We start from the raw sequence: 12,363 nt of genomic DNA on the forward strand, positions 1-12,363 counted from the left end.
TTTCCATGTGTCACACCAACTGCCCTGAGGCTTAAGCGTGCAAAAGCCCCAACAGCCTCTGAAAGTCATGGTCCTTGTACCGTCCACCTCATGCCATTTTGGGGCAAAGGGGAGTGAGAGACGAGCAGTGGTTGGGCACCCTACTCCAGAGCAGAGTTTGGACATCCAGTGGCTGCTCTGGCTGGAGACCATGGTGTGAGCTGCAGCTGGATTCCCATTCATAGAGATGTCCATGCTGTGGACTCGGGTTCAAAATGCATGGAGTGAAGAAAACCGAGCATTTGGCCACGCTGTGTGGTGAGGAATCAGAAACAAGCCCAGAGGCATCTTCTGCCATGTTTTTTCTGACAGCTGTCAGTCAAACAGGCACAGAGAAGGCGGAGGAAGATGGGAGCAGCTATCAGCTGAGATCACTTCTCTTCGACTTCCTTTGGAGAGGATTAACACTTTTCTCCTCCCTAAAATCAGCTTCCAGGAAAATAGCTTCATTGGGAAGTGATTATACAGACCTCATGTGTTTATTTGCTAATTGTGAGATGAGAGAAATCAATAAAATCAGAGACAGAGGGGGAGAAAAATCCAGTGGAAGTTCCAGCACTGGACAGGAGACAAAGTAAAGAGAAATCACCCCATGAATGCTGAGGGCTGGCGCATGCGGAAGACGTAGTCATGTTGCATTTTCTGTTTTCTGACCTGCCTCTGTAGTTCAGCCACAAAACACTTTTTGACTGAGCCTTCAAGCCTTTTCTCCTTTTCTCCCCTTACCTTCTATGCCTTGTGGTCTATAATGTACCCTTTCTGCCCACCTGTCTATCTCAAAGATTAACCTTGTCCCATGTCAGGCCCAGATGGGTGCAGTCTTAGTTACACAAATCGCCAGAGGGAGAAGAAATCTCAGCTAAACAGACAAAAACCAGAAAATTCTCAGATCTGCTTCAGCGACAACCAGATTTTACCCTGCTGAATTAACAGTGGAGTAGCATCACCATTACTGGTGCTGCAATGTGCAAACTGACTTCAAGCTATGAAAGAACAAGGGAAACAGAGCTGCTCAGCCCAGCAATACTTCTTAACACATTGCAGAATACATGTATTTTTTTCAGAGCATGTCATGGATGCCAGACACTTTCATTAAAAAAAAAAAAAAACCCACACACAACCCTAAGCTCTGACCATGTATTTCCCAGTCTGGTGTGAAGGTAACAAAATGTGCAGATTAGCCAATTTTTATTTTTTTGGAAATAAATCTTTCCAAAAAAGCTTAAACCTTTGACCTGCCTTGGTCCACACTGACAAAATGGAGAAAATGAATGAAAAGGAACTGGAGAGAGGTGGTTACAGGAAACTCTGGCCTAAAATACACAGTCTGTATTTTTTTGATGTCAAGCTCCGTCCTTTTTTTTTTTTTTCCCTCCCCTTTATTAATGAAGTGGAAGGAGTGAAAGCTTAGGTGAAGGCTTGGCTGGCACCGCCACAGCTGCGTTCATTGACAGCAAGTTTTATGTCTTAACTTTGCATCTAGGACACGTGGTTTCCCCAGAGCCAAAGGAAAAGAAGTGGCCCTTCAAATCCTGCTTCCTCTGGTCGCTGGTCATGCCGGCCAAGCGTCTCTGCTACGTCTGGGCTTCTCCGCAGCAGAAGGACACAAAAAAAATGCAGCCCTTTGCCTGGATTTGCTCCCGAATCCCATGTGCAGCAGGGGCAGAGGGAATTTCAAACACCTTCAGAACACCTTCACCTTCAAACACCTTTGGTGACTTTAGAGCCAAAGTTGACCCATGAACGTGGCCTGGGCATTTTGGAGGCAAGGCTCTTCATGGTCCCCATCCTCTCCCAAGGATGCAGAGAGGTGCTGGGAGGATCTTTTTCTGGAAGCACCTAAGCTGGCAGCATTCTTCCCTTTCAGGGCATTTAAGGGCTGATTTTTCTCATGAAATGCTTTTGAGAAATCCCCCAGCTGAGCAACTACCTCCTTCAGCACCTACATACTGCTGGGTCTCTGGCAGCAAGTGACTGTGGGCAGTGCTAGCCTCACTCTTGGCCAAGGCTGAAGCAACGCTGGCTTCATGGGGGGTTCGCTTCCTTCGCGGGTTCGTCTGGGGCCAGCGCTGGCGGGGGAGGTCAGCCGAGACCCTCCAGTCCAAAGCTGGCTTGGACTGGAGTTTCCTTTGCCCGCTGTTTCCTGGGGCAGCCGGAGGGCACCGGGCGCGGTGGGCCGCACCCGCTGGCGAGCTGCCAGGGATGGACCTGGGGCAGTGCGCAGCGCAAAGCAGCACCGGTGGAGACGATGACGCGGGTCCTGGAGGAGACCCCCCCCCCGCTTGTCACCTGCACGTCCCGCCGGCCCCGAGGCGACGGGCTCCGGCTGGCTCCGGAGCGGCGGAGGGCGCCGGGGGCCGAGCGCCGGGGCCCTGTCCGCACCGGCCCCTCCCCGGGCGGCGCTGACACATCCAGCGGCGCCCAGGGCCGCGTCGCGGGGGGCTGACGGACGACTCGCTCGGCTCCTTCCTCCCCGCGGCTGACGAAGCGGCTGCGGGCCGCGGGCGGCCGGGCGGCCGCCGGGAGGACGGGCGCGCTCGGCCCGGGGCCCCCGAGCGGCCGCGAGGCCGCTCCCATCCGCCGCCAGCCAAAAGCGGCGTTCGCCGAGCCGGCTGGTTCCCGGGGCTGGTAACGGGGGCGGCGGGGAAGGGGCGAGCGTGGCCCCGGGGGGCAGCAGCCGCCCCGCGCCGCCCCGCCGACGAGCAGCGGCGCAGCCGGAGCCCTGGGGCTGGCGCCGGGCAGGGCCGGCCGCGACGCGTCCTCGGGCCGAGCCGTGGGAGCAGCCGGCGGGTGCCCCGAAGCAGCCGCGCGAGGCTGTTAAGCCCCAGTAATGTACCCCCCGAGGGGAGGACAAACTCGACTGAGTCACAGCTTTCACGGCGCTCTCGCTCCAGCCGGGGCCCGTGACAGCGCTTCCCAGCGAGCAATGGCTGCCGTCCAGGGCCCGAGCGAGCGCAGCCCACGCCTCGGCCCGCTTCGCGCCCGGGTGGCCGGCCGGGTTTCGACGTCCGTGGGGAAGGGTGGTGGAGGGTGGTGGGGGGGGGAGAGGGAGGGTCCCGGAGCCCGGCCGGCCACCCGGGTGCCCCGCGCCCACCGCCAGGCGCAGCCCGGCCCGCTCGGCGTCGGCCCCTTGGTGCTGGCGGGCTCCTCCGGGGCGTTTTGGCCGGGAGCCTCCAGCCACAAGGAAGACCTGAGGACTCGATGCTGCAGATGGAAGGTGGTGGTGGTGGCGGTTGGGGGGAGGGAGGAGGATTTGATTTTTTTTTTAAAAAAACACCCCCCCAAACCCTCAAAACAACATATTTGAGGGCAGCTGCCTACAGCTTAAATAAAAGCAGCCCCCCCCCGCCCCCCCCAACAGCATTCAGAGACCATGAGTCAAGGTCCCAAAAAATCGTGAGATCGCTGTAAAAATGAGGCTTAAGAAAATAATTAGTTGTGGGTGGGGTGTTTTTTTTTTTTTAATTTACTTTTTTGGGGGGGGGGGGTTGTATTAATTTTCCTGTTTGCGAGCTTTTCCCTGCCAACGGGACCTCGGACTGGGCTAACCGTGCAGAGCCGGGGCGTCGCGCACCATAACGTGACCCCCGGGGGCCGGGGCTGCCCCGAGACGGCCGGGCTTGCAGCCGGAGCGCGGGACTTTGCACACAGTCGCCAAAGGACACTTGGAAACGGGGATGAATTTTGGCAAACGCACTCCCCCCCCCCCCAAAAAAAAAACACCCCCTGCGGTTTCCGAAAGGCCAAGCCGGTTTTCACTGCACAACCGGAGCGGAGCCCATGGGAATTTTACCCCAACCATGAGTAAAAGGGGACGCCGGCGCCAGGGCTGCCCCCGCTCCGGCGGCGGCGGGGGGGCTGCGCTGGAAAGAGCCCGTTCCTCCCCTCCCGCCGCCGGAGCAAAGTGTCAAAACGAGACTTTTTTTTTTTCTTTTTTTTTTGATTTATTTTGCGCGCGGTGCTGAGCTTTGCCTGCGTCTGGCTGCCAGTTTCCTACTGGTTTAATATCGGAGATTTATGATCCTTAATCTCGGCTGGGCTGGATGGTTGGGGGGGGGGAACCGGCCGGGCGCTCTCCCTTCCGCGTGGGCTCGGGCCCCGCGCCGCAGGCGGCCACCCTCGCGCCCCTCGTCCCGCGCGTACGGCCGCAGGTACGGCGAGGGGATGTCTCAGCCGTTTGCGGTCCGGGAAGGGGGTTTCCTCCACCTGCTCTCTTGCAGGGATGCCTGCGGCAGAGGGGCTTGCAAACGCGCGGGGGGCCGGGGCCGGCGTCCTTCCCTTCGCCACGCTGCTCCAACCCCGCGTTGTCTCCCGGGTTAGGTTCCTGCGTGGGATTGTCCCCCCCCCTGTTCCCCACCCCTCTTTTCGAGTTGCCTTGCGAAAACACGTTTTGCTTTTTCCACGGGACGCTGCCAAGCCGGCGCTCGACAAAAGCAGGGGGGGGGGAAGTAAGTGAAGCCTCCGCGCAGGACGGATTTCTTTTTTTTCCAAGAAAGGGCGAAGCGAGCGGATGATCTCACCTTGCAGCCGAGGATCCTCCGGGCGCCACCACGCCGGACCCCCCCCCCACGCACCCCCACCCGGCCGAAAGGGCGCGCGGCGCCCCGGGGTCGGCTCCCGGGTGCCCCGTGCCGGCGGCTGGCTCCTAGCGCCCCGAGGCTGGCGGTGGGGACGTGGCGGCCCCGGGGTGCCGGCGCCCACCAGGCCGGGCTGTGGGGGGGCGGGGGGGGATGCATTTCGCCAGCCTCGTCCCTGCTGCTCGCTCGAGTCCCTCCTTCCCCAACCCCGGCCGGCTCCCGCACCCGAAGCCGGGCTGGAGCGGGGTGGTTTCGCGAAGGCAGCGCAAAAGCCCCCAGCGATGGCGCTGAAAGAGCCGGCGCCTCGACGGGCGAGGGCTGCCGCGGCGGCGCTGCGCTCCCCGGCCGGCCGGGCCCGCCGGTGCCGCCGGGAGGGCGAGAGTCGCCGTGGCGGGGACGTGGCTGGAGCTGCCCAGTTTGCTGGACCAGCATCACCTACTTTCATGAAAAAAAAAAAAAACCCTTTTCCAAGGCAAAAAACCAAAACTGTCTTGGGCCATGGGGCAGTCGCTCTGCCCCCGCAGCCTGCAGGGATGCCCCCTGCCTCCCCAGCTCTTTGCCAGGCTCCTTTCCCTCACCCCCCCCCACCCCCACAGCCAGCCCTGGCCCCGGTTTTGGGGCAGCGGAGCGCCCCCCGAGCTCTGCCACGCAGCCGAAACAAACGCCGGGAGCGATTTGTGCTGTTCGCTGCCCGGCCCCCGCAGCTCCCAGCCTCACGCGCTCTCTGACTCCAAGTGCTCGCACCCAGGCTACCTCGCGGCAAAGAGCCCGATTTAAAAAAAAAAAAAAAAAAGTAAGAAAAAGAAAGACAAACATAAACAGATAAAAAATAAATAAATAAGGGAAAATATCCCCTTTGAATCACTGAATGAAACAGGGAGCTCAAAAGCCCCATTGAGGAGCGACGGGTGGATGATAGCTTCCCGATTGAGCCCGGAGGAGAAGTAACTCTGTTCAAGCTAATTAGGGCCTTTTAGGACATTCAGAGCAGCGATCCTGGCGTAACGGTGAGGAAAAAGAGCCTCCTAATTGGCTTCCTGCTGCGGTGTCAGGCAGAAAGTCTTTATTAGCCCTCCGCGCACCTTTTCAACCCTTTCTTCCCTCCCGGCCCAGCCGCGAGCGTGGGCTACGGCCGGCCGGCGGCGTCGGGGCCGTGCCGCGGCCCCGCTCGCTCCCGGCCGGGCCCCTCGGGCGCCAGCCCTTTGCCAGGCTGCCGCGCCAGCCCCGCTCCGACGCCGGTGGCTTGGAAAAGCAAAATTCACCCCGCGCGGCGGCGGCGGGAAGGCCGAGCTCCTCGGAGAGCCCCCCGGGGCCGAGCGGGGTCGCGCGTGGCCGGAGCGCCCCGACGTCGCGCGGCAGGACGCCCCGAGCCTCGGCAAGCTGCCTCGGCTCGCTTTTCCTTTCAAATAAGCGTCGCTGCTTGATAAAAGCGACACCGAAAAGGCTCCCTGCAGCATCCCCCCCGTCCTGTGCGCCCCTCCGGAGCTATTCGTCGCCCGGTGGGTTTTTCTCAGATCCTAGACAAGCTCTTAAACTGCCTTCCTCTGCCCGGCATCTCTCCGGGTGACAACAGGCTGTCGAAGCCCGAAAGCCCCCGTCACGGCTTCAAACAAAACGAAGCAGAAGGTTTCGCCCAAACCTACTGGCGCTAGAAAGAAATATCTTTTCCCCCCGCCGCGCGTTCAGAAAAGCAAAGCAGTGAAAGCAAGAGAGAGCTGCCTCTTTGCTCCTCGAACAAGCCGGGACGCTGCCACGCTGGCCCGCTCGACGCGCCGTTGGAGCTGGCGACCGCCGCGGGGCCGGCCAACGCAGCTCGGGCTGCGAAGCGCCGTTCGTTTTAGCCTCGTTTCCTGAGAAAACGCAGGCGGAAGGATCGGATTGAGGGTGCATGTCTCTCTGCTCCATCTTCTGAACCCCCTCGAAGCAGCCCGGCAGACAGATATTAAATTCCTGCAAGTTTCCTTCAATTAAGTGGCTGCTTTCTGTCCCACTCGGAAAGAAAACGCGGCAGTGTGAGCTCAACCCTTAGGAGACGCCGGAGAAGCCAGATGGGAAAACAACATTTTGGATGCGCCACGTGTGGGAAAAGCGTCTGTCAGAGCTCACAACTTATTAGGCAGCGGCGAACCCGCGTGCTGGCCCCCGGCCCACGGGAAACCCGGCGCCTTCAGCGGCATTTAGCCCAGCCCCGCTCCGCTCCTGCCCTTCATAAGCTCATGTTCCAGCAGAGAGATTCTCATGTGCTGTTAAATCCTTTTCTCTAAGGAGAAGGGATTTCGTGCACCTTCCCACCAGCTGACGCTGAACCTCGGGCTGCTCCTACCAGCGTGGCCAGCCGTGGCTTGGCCTCTCCGGACGAGGGCAGCGAGCGCGTCCGGCCCTGGCCGTTCGTCCTTGCCAAAGGGAGCTAGTTTGTTTTTTTTCCCCCCCACTTTGAAACCTGTTTGCCGCATGGGCAATGGAAGAATAAGTAGGCGGTGTTTGCCGCCGAGCCCCACGCTGAGGAGCGGCTGCATGAGAAAGTCCGGCTTGCTACTGTTTTCCAGCCCAAATCCCTTCTCTGCCCCCCCGCCCCCCTCGCAACGGCAAAACGCGGGCTTGCAAGAGCTAAACGCATCGGGGTTTAACACTGTAAATGCAGGCTTGTTTCCCAGGAAAAAAGCCCGTGTATTTTTTCCCTGCCTGTCTGCGAGCTCTTCCTCGCCTGGGCTCGCCGGGAGCCGTCAGAGCACAAAGCCAGAGCGAAGCATCCCTCAGCGGCCGCGTCTGTCCCTGCCGCGAACGGCCTTGTCCGAGGAAGACGTTGTGAAGGGCTGTTAAATGGGAATTCGTTCTGCTTTGGCAAACACTTCCCGGATATGCCGAGCTGCTGTTGTGAGTGCTCAGAGTGGAGAGGAGGTATTCCCTGCTCCGCTGGGAAACTTCGGTACGGAGGGGATGGGGGTAACGGTGTAGTAATGCTGATTGACACCTATCCGGGACCAAACCCCGTCCTCGCTCACTCCTCCCCCCCCCCCCCAACTTGGGGCAGATCCCAAAGAGGACGTGCTGGGAAGTGTCTTGCAGCAGGGGGTCGTTTGCTTCGCCCTCGTGGTACCCAGCGAGTTACGTGGAGGCGACCGCATCTCGCTCGTGCCCTGAGTCACGTCCCATTGCTGGGTAGCAAAAGAGGTCCCAGGGAGCACCCACGCTTTGCCAATGCACCCAGGAATGGGAGAGATGCTCGTCGAGACAGGCTCAGATCTGGGCAGTCCCATCCGCTCACGGCCCTTTCCCCGTCCCTGGATTAAACACGACGGATCATGTTTTCCCGAGTGGTTTTGACCCTGCTGTAAATTCAGACACTCAGACCCCCCACTGCAGTCCCTGCGGGGGTGGAAGGGTGAGCTGATTTCCAACACGTACATGTCTAGTGTAATTTCTAAACATCCCCTGACACAGAGCCCCTGTATTTAACCAGCTCTGCCTACTTTTTCCAGGTCAGTCTGGTTGCTACCACCCAGTTCATTCCAATAACATTGGCACCTCTGGGGCAGGACAGCTCATCCTGCGTGAGAGCAGGACTTGGAGCAGGGCTGATCCCATCTGACCTCCTCTGGGCCTGAGGAAAGGACTTGCCGAGGTGGAGATGAGCCTCACGCAGTGCTGCCTGAGGCTGCTTTACTGGTAGATGCATGCTCAAAGCCCCAGGGGGGATTTGAAAGGTTTCTTTAGGTATGGCCTGCAGAAAGTCCCCCCTGCAGCGCTGCCCGAGCCACCACTGTGGGGTCATGGGTGACCAAACCCGGAATGGACACATGTTAAAAATAGTCATGGAAGATCTGAGGTCTGAAGGGACCTCTGGAGGTGTCTGGTCCAACCCTTTAGAGCAAGGTTGCTGCAGCAGGCAATTTTTGACTATCTCTGAGGATGAGGATCCTGCAGCCTCCCTGGGCCCTACCCCAGGGCTGCACTACCCTCTTTATGAAGTAGAGCGTGGACTACAAGGCAGGGATGTGTCCAGGTGATGGAGAACTGCCTGATACTAGTCTCTAGAGCAAAGGACAACTTTTAAATGCCACTGTGCGTAAGTGCGGCGAGAAGAGCCGCGGGACTCTGGGTCACGGGTAACCTAGGAGAGGCCTGGGGAGGAGATGGACTGCGATTTGGAGGGTAGGAGGGGTCTGAACATCCACATGGGAGCTCAGATTTTAATGAGCAATGCATCACACCCCTGCTCCTCTGAGTATTACCACCTAGGGTTTCCTCTCCAAACCGGGAAAAAAAGATGCCCAAAATTGCCTGGCACCCAGCACGCACTCCCAACCCCGGGCGGCTGCCGCAGGGCCCGGCTGGGGCGCCTGGCTCAGCTGCAGCTGGGACCCAGCTGAAAACCCGTGCTGTGGGCACCCCGCGCTGGGGAACGGGCTGAGCGCGCTTCGGGGGAGGGACGATGCCGTTCTGCTGCATCTCGAAACCGCTCTTCCCCTTGGAAGCGCGACCACGAGGGGCGACTCACCGTAGTCTTTCTTACAGTACTTCTTCATGTTGATCTTCAGTTTCCCCTTGGACGCCTTGCAGTATGAGTCACAATCTGGACAGGGAGAGAGGGGGAGGGCAAAAAAACATTAACAAAACAAATTAGCCTTAAAATGAATAAAAGCTGGGGTTGGGGGGGGATGGAGGGGGAACCGGCTCAAAGCTGCAGCCTGCCATGAATAAGCAGCGTGCCTGTGATATCCATCTGCCAGGCCCCGATTGGGTCGTCTGAGGGGGCATTCAGAAAAACCTGCCTTTCTAAAGAAAGCCTCGCACAAAGGAACCCATCCTCCTGCCCGCCGCCCCCAGCCCGGCTTCCCTGGGCCGCCTCTGTCTTCCTGGGAGACCCCGGGGCCTCCCTTATTGTGCCACCCAGAGCTTTTGAGAGCCACACAAATTCCCCCTGTTCTCCAGCTCCGAGCCGGAGCCTGCCCGGAGCCCACAGAGGCCCCATTGTCACCCCTAACCCCGGCCAGTGTCGGCCTTTGGCATTCATTGCCAGGAGATTCGGGCTGGGGTCGCCCTCCGACAATGCGGGTCAGGGAGGAAATTAGCAGCCCATGAAGCATTAGCAAAGCCTTTTGGTGTCCACTCTAGTGAAGTGTGCAAATAAAATACCCCAGGAGGAACACAGCGTTTCTAATGGGCCCCACTGCTGTGACATGATCGCTCCGCTCGGGCCGCGCAGCAGCCGGCGCTCCGGCGCAGCGGGCTGGCGCTGCAGCCCTGGCACGGCCGGCGGCTCGGCCCCGCCGCCAAGGCTCGCCGGGCTGGAGCCGTGCCATGGGGCCTGGGCGGCTGCAGGGATGCCGAGTGCTGCAGCAGGAGCTGCTGCCGGCACTGCCTGGCAGAACCGTGAGCTCGGCTCCGGGGACGTCCAGCAGCGCCGCGGCCGGGCAAACCCTCGCTACAGCCAGAATCGGTGCGGCATCCCCCCCACGCCTCCCCCGCAGCGCTGCTATGCCACACTCTGGGCACAGCAGAGCTTGGGACCCTGCTTCAAGTGCTGTAGGAGCACAGGTAAGAAGAAGTTCTCTCACGCTTCAAGCAGGCTGGGAGGGGAAACTGAGGCACAGAGTGGGGAGGAGGCTGTTACAACTGAAATGGCTGTAGCACTTCCCAGGGACAGCTCTGCTTGCTGCTGCTCTGCTACGTACAAAGGGGCCAGGGGTAGGAAATTTGCTGTCACTGGGGCATGCCAGCCACCTCCAAGGCAGCAAACAGGAGCTGTAAGACAGAGCTGGAGAGGAAAAGAGGCTATTTTTCCTCCTCCAGCTGAACCCCAGCTCTACGTGGCGAATTTGGTGGGTGCTCTTACCCCCGTAAGAGCTCCAGCTCTGGGATGTGTCCCTGTGGTGGAGGTGGTCTCCAGTGGTAGATGCCACTCAAGTAAGGAGGACAGCAAGGTCTCTAAATACCATGCATGGGGTGCCCTGCACCCTCTCAGTTCACCAGCCTGAGTGTGGGAGGTATCCCAAGGGACCCAGGTTCACAAACAAGGCAAGCTTCCTTAGGAGGAGAGATGCTCCAGGAGGTCTCCCAGTATGTTCAGATCCCCCAACCCAACCCTCCCTGTTCCTGGCAGATCCAAACCTGGCCTGATCCAAGGAGCAACCTCTTTTCCAGTTCTCAGTGGGGGACTGACAAGATGAGGAAGGAAATCCAGAGCTCTAAGCATTCAAACAAACCAAAGTCATCAGGTATCACTCCTCGGCCAAGACCTCATTGTTATCTGTGCCTGTCTCAGCCCCAGCCCTTCCTCACCACGGCCACCTGGACAGTCACCTCATCTCAGCATCACGCTCCTGACCCGGCTCTCTCCATTGCTGCTCGCTGCTCCTATTCCTCAGAAAAGTGGATATTCCTCAGATAAGTGGCTTCATGCTCTTGTAATATGACCTAACCAAAGCCAGGACCAAAAGCAAAAGCTATGATTTGAAATGGGGCACCTTCCCTCTCCAAGAGACCCAGCCAAGATCTCTGTCCAGCTCCAACCTGCCAAGAGCCCTTGGAAGCTGAAAGGCCAAGCTGATGACCAAGGGGTTCCAGCAGCCATGGACTCCTCTTTGTTTTCTTCATCTAATGTGAACCTGAACATCACACAAAACTTGAAACATATTAAGACAAGAGTGAATATTCCATAAAAACCATGCCAGAAAACTTTCACTCATTTTTTTCCCAATATCCTGTCATTTCTGTTGCCATCACCTACAGGGCTTGCGCTTGGAAAACCACTCAGCTGTCCCATCCACAGAGGTTTCCTTGCAGACATTTAAACCTGCCTGTTGGAGGCCAGTTCAGGTGGCAGAAAAGGGAAAGGCTGTATGTGTAGTTCAGAGGATGGGGGTTCTCTAGCAAAGCATTGGCCATGCCCATGCGGCAGGACCCTGCCGCACAGAGGGACGCTGCCATGTGCTGTCACTGAGTGTGGCTAGTGGGACGCCAGAGACCTGCCAACGCACCAGACTCCCTGTGCCAGTTGCCCTAGAGCCCACAAACTGCTCACACATATAATGCGGCAAACACCACCAGCTCACCCTATGGGGAACGTGCCAAGGGAACAGAAATATTAGTGATCTAACATGCTGGTAAATTGTTCCTGGCCATGAATATGGAAGGAAAAGACTACAAAGGAAATAAATGTGAATACACTGATTTAACAGCCCAGGGAGGCTTTTCCTAGCCTGCTCGGCTGAGCGAGGGACTGCTGAGAGACAGGCAGTTGGGCTGTTTCACCAGGCAGCCGGGCTGTTTCACCAGGCAGCCGGTGCGATTCTGCTCAGCCGTGGATTGCTAATGTTTTCAGGACACTAATGAGGTTATGATAATGATGATGATGAATGCCTCGTTCTCCTTTGGCACAAGAATCCTGGAGCTCTATAAATATTCATTACTTATGATGCATTGCACCCCCTAAACAGAAGCAGAGATTGCTGTACCTGAGCTGCAGCAGAGAGGCTGACACACGGACAACATACTCAAGGGCAAGCAGAGAGTGAGTGATGGAGCAAGGACAAAGTCCAGGACCTCCAGCTATGGACCTCCTGTCCCCAGCTAAATCCGAGCCAGGCAAAGAGGTGAAGGAGAGCAGCCGGCTCTGAACACGAGCAATAGGAAATGAACTCCCACTGGGTCCCGGTTTCCTGACCCACGTGGCCCAAGGTGCAGTGCAGGCTCGACCCCAGGGACTGTCTGGATCAAGGCAGTTGCCTGGTGGTTTGTCCTGTGC

The 12,363-nt window shown here is 58.4% G+C and overlaps 1 protein-coding gene across 1 annotated transcript in view; it reads right to left on the reverse strand.

Annotated features, from left to right (window-relative positions):
* Positions 1–12,363, reverse strand: part of NTN1 (netrin 1) — a 125,413-nt gene that overhangs the window by 7,318 nt on the left and 105,732 nt on the right. The window contains exon 5 of the mRNA XM_068913204.1: positions 9,115–9,189. Within this exon, the coding sequence (XP_068769305.1) occupies positions 9,115–9,189 (75 nt within the window). The remainder of the gene's footprint in view (positions 1–9,114; positions 9,190–12,363) is intronic.

This window comes from Struthio camelus, chromosome 19 (assembly GCF_040807025.1).
Source record: "Struthio camelus isolate bStrCam1 chromosome 19, bStrCam1.hap1, whole genome shotgun sequence".
Lineage (NCBI taxonomy): Eukaryota > Metazoa > Chordata > Aves > Struthioniformes > Struthionidae > Struthio > Struthio camelus.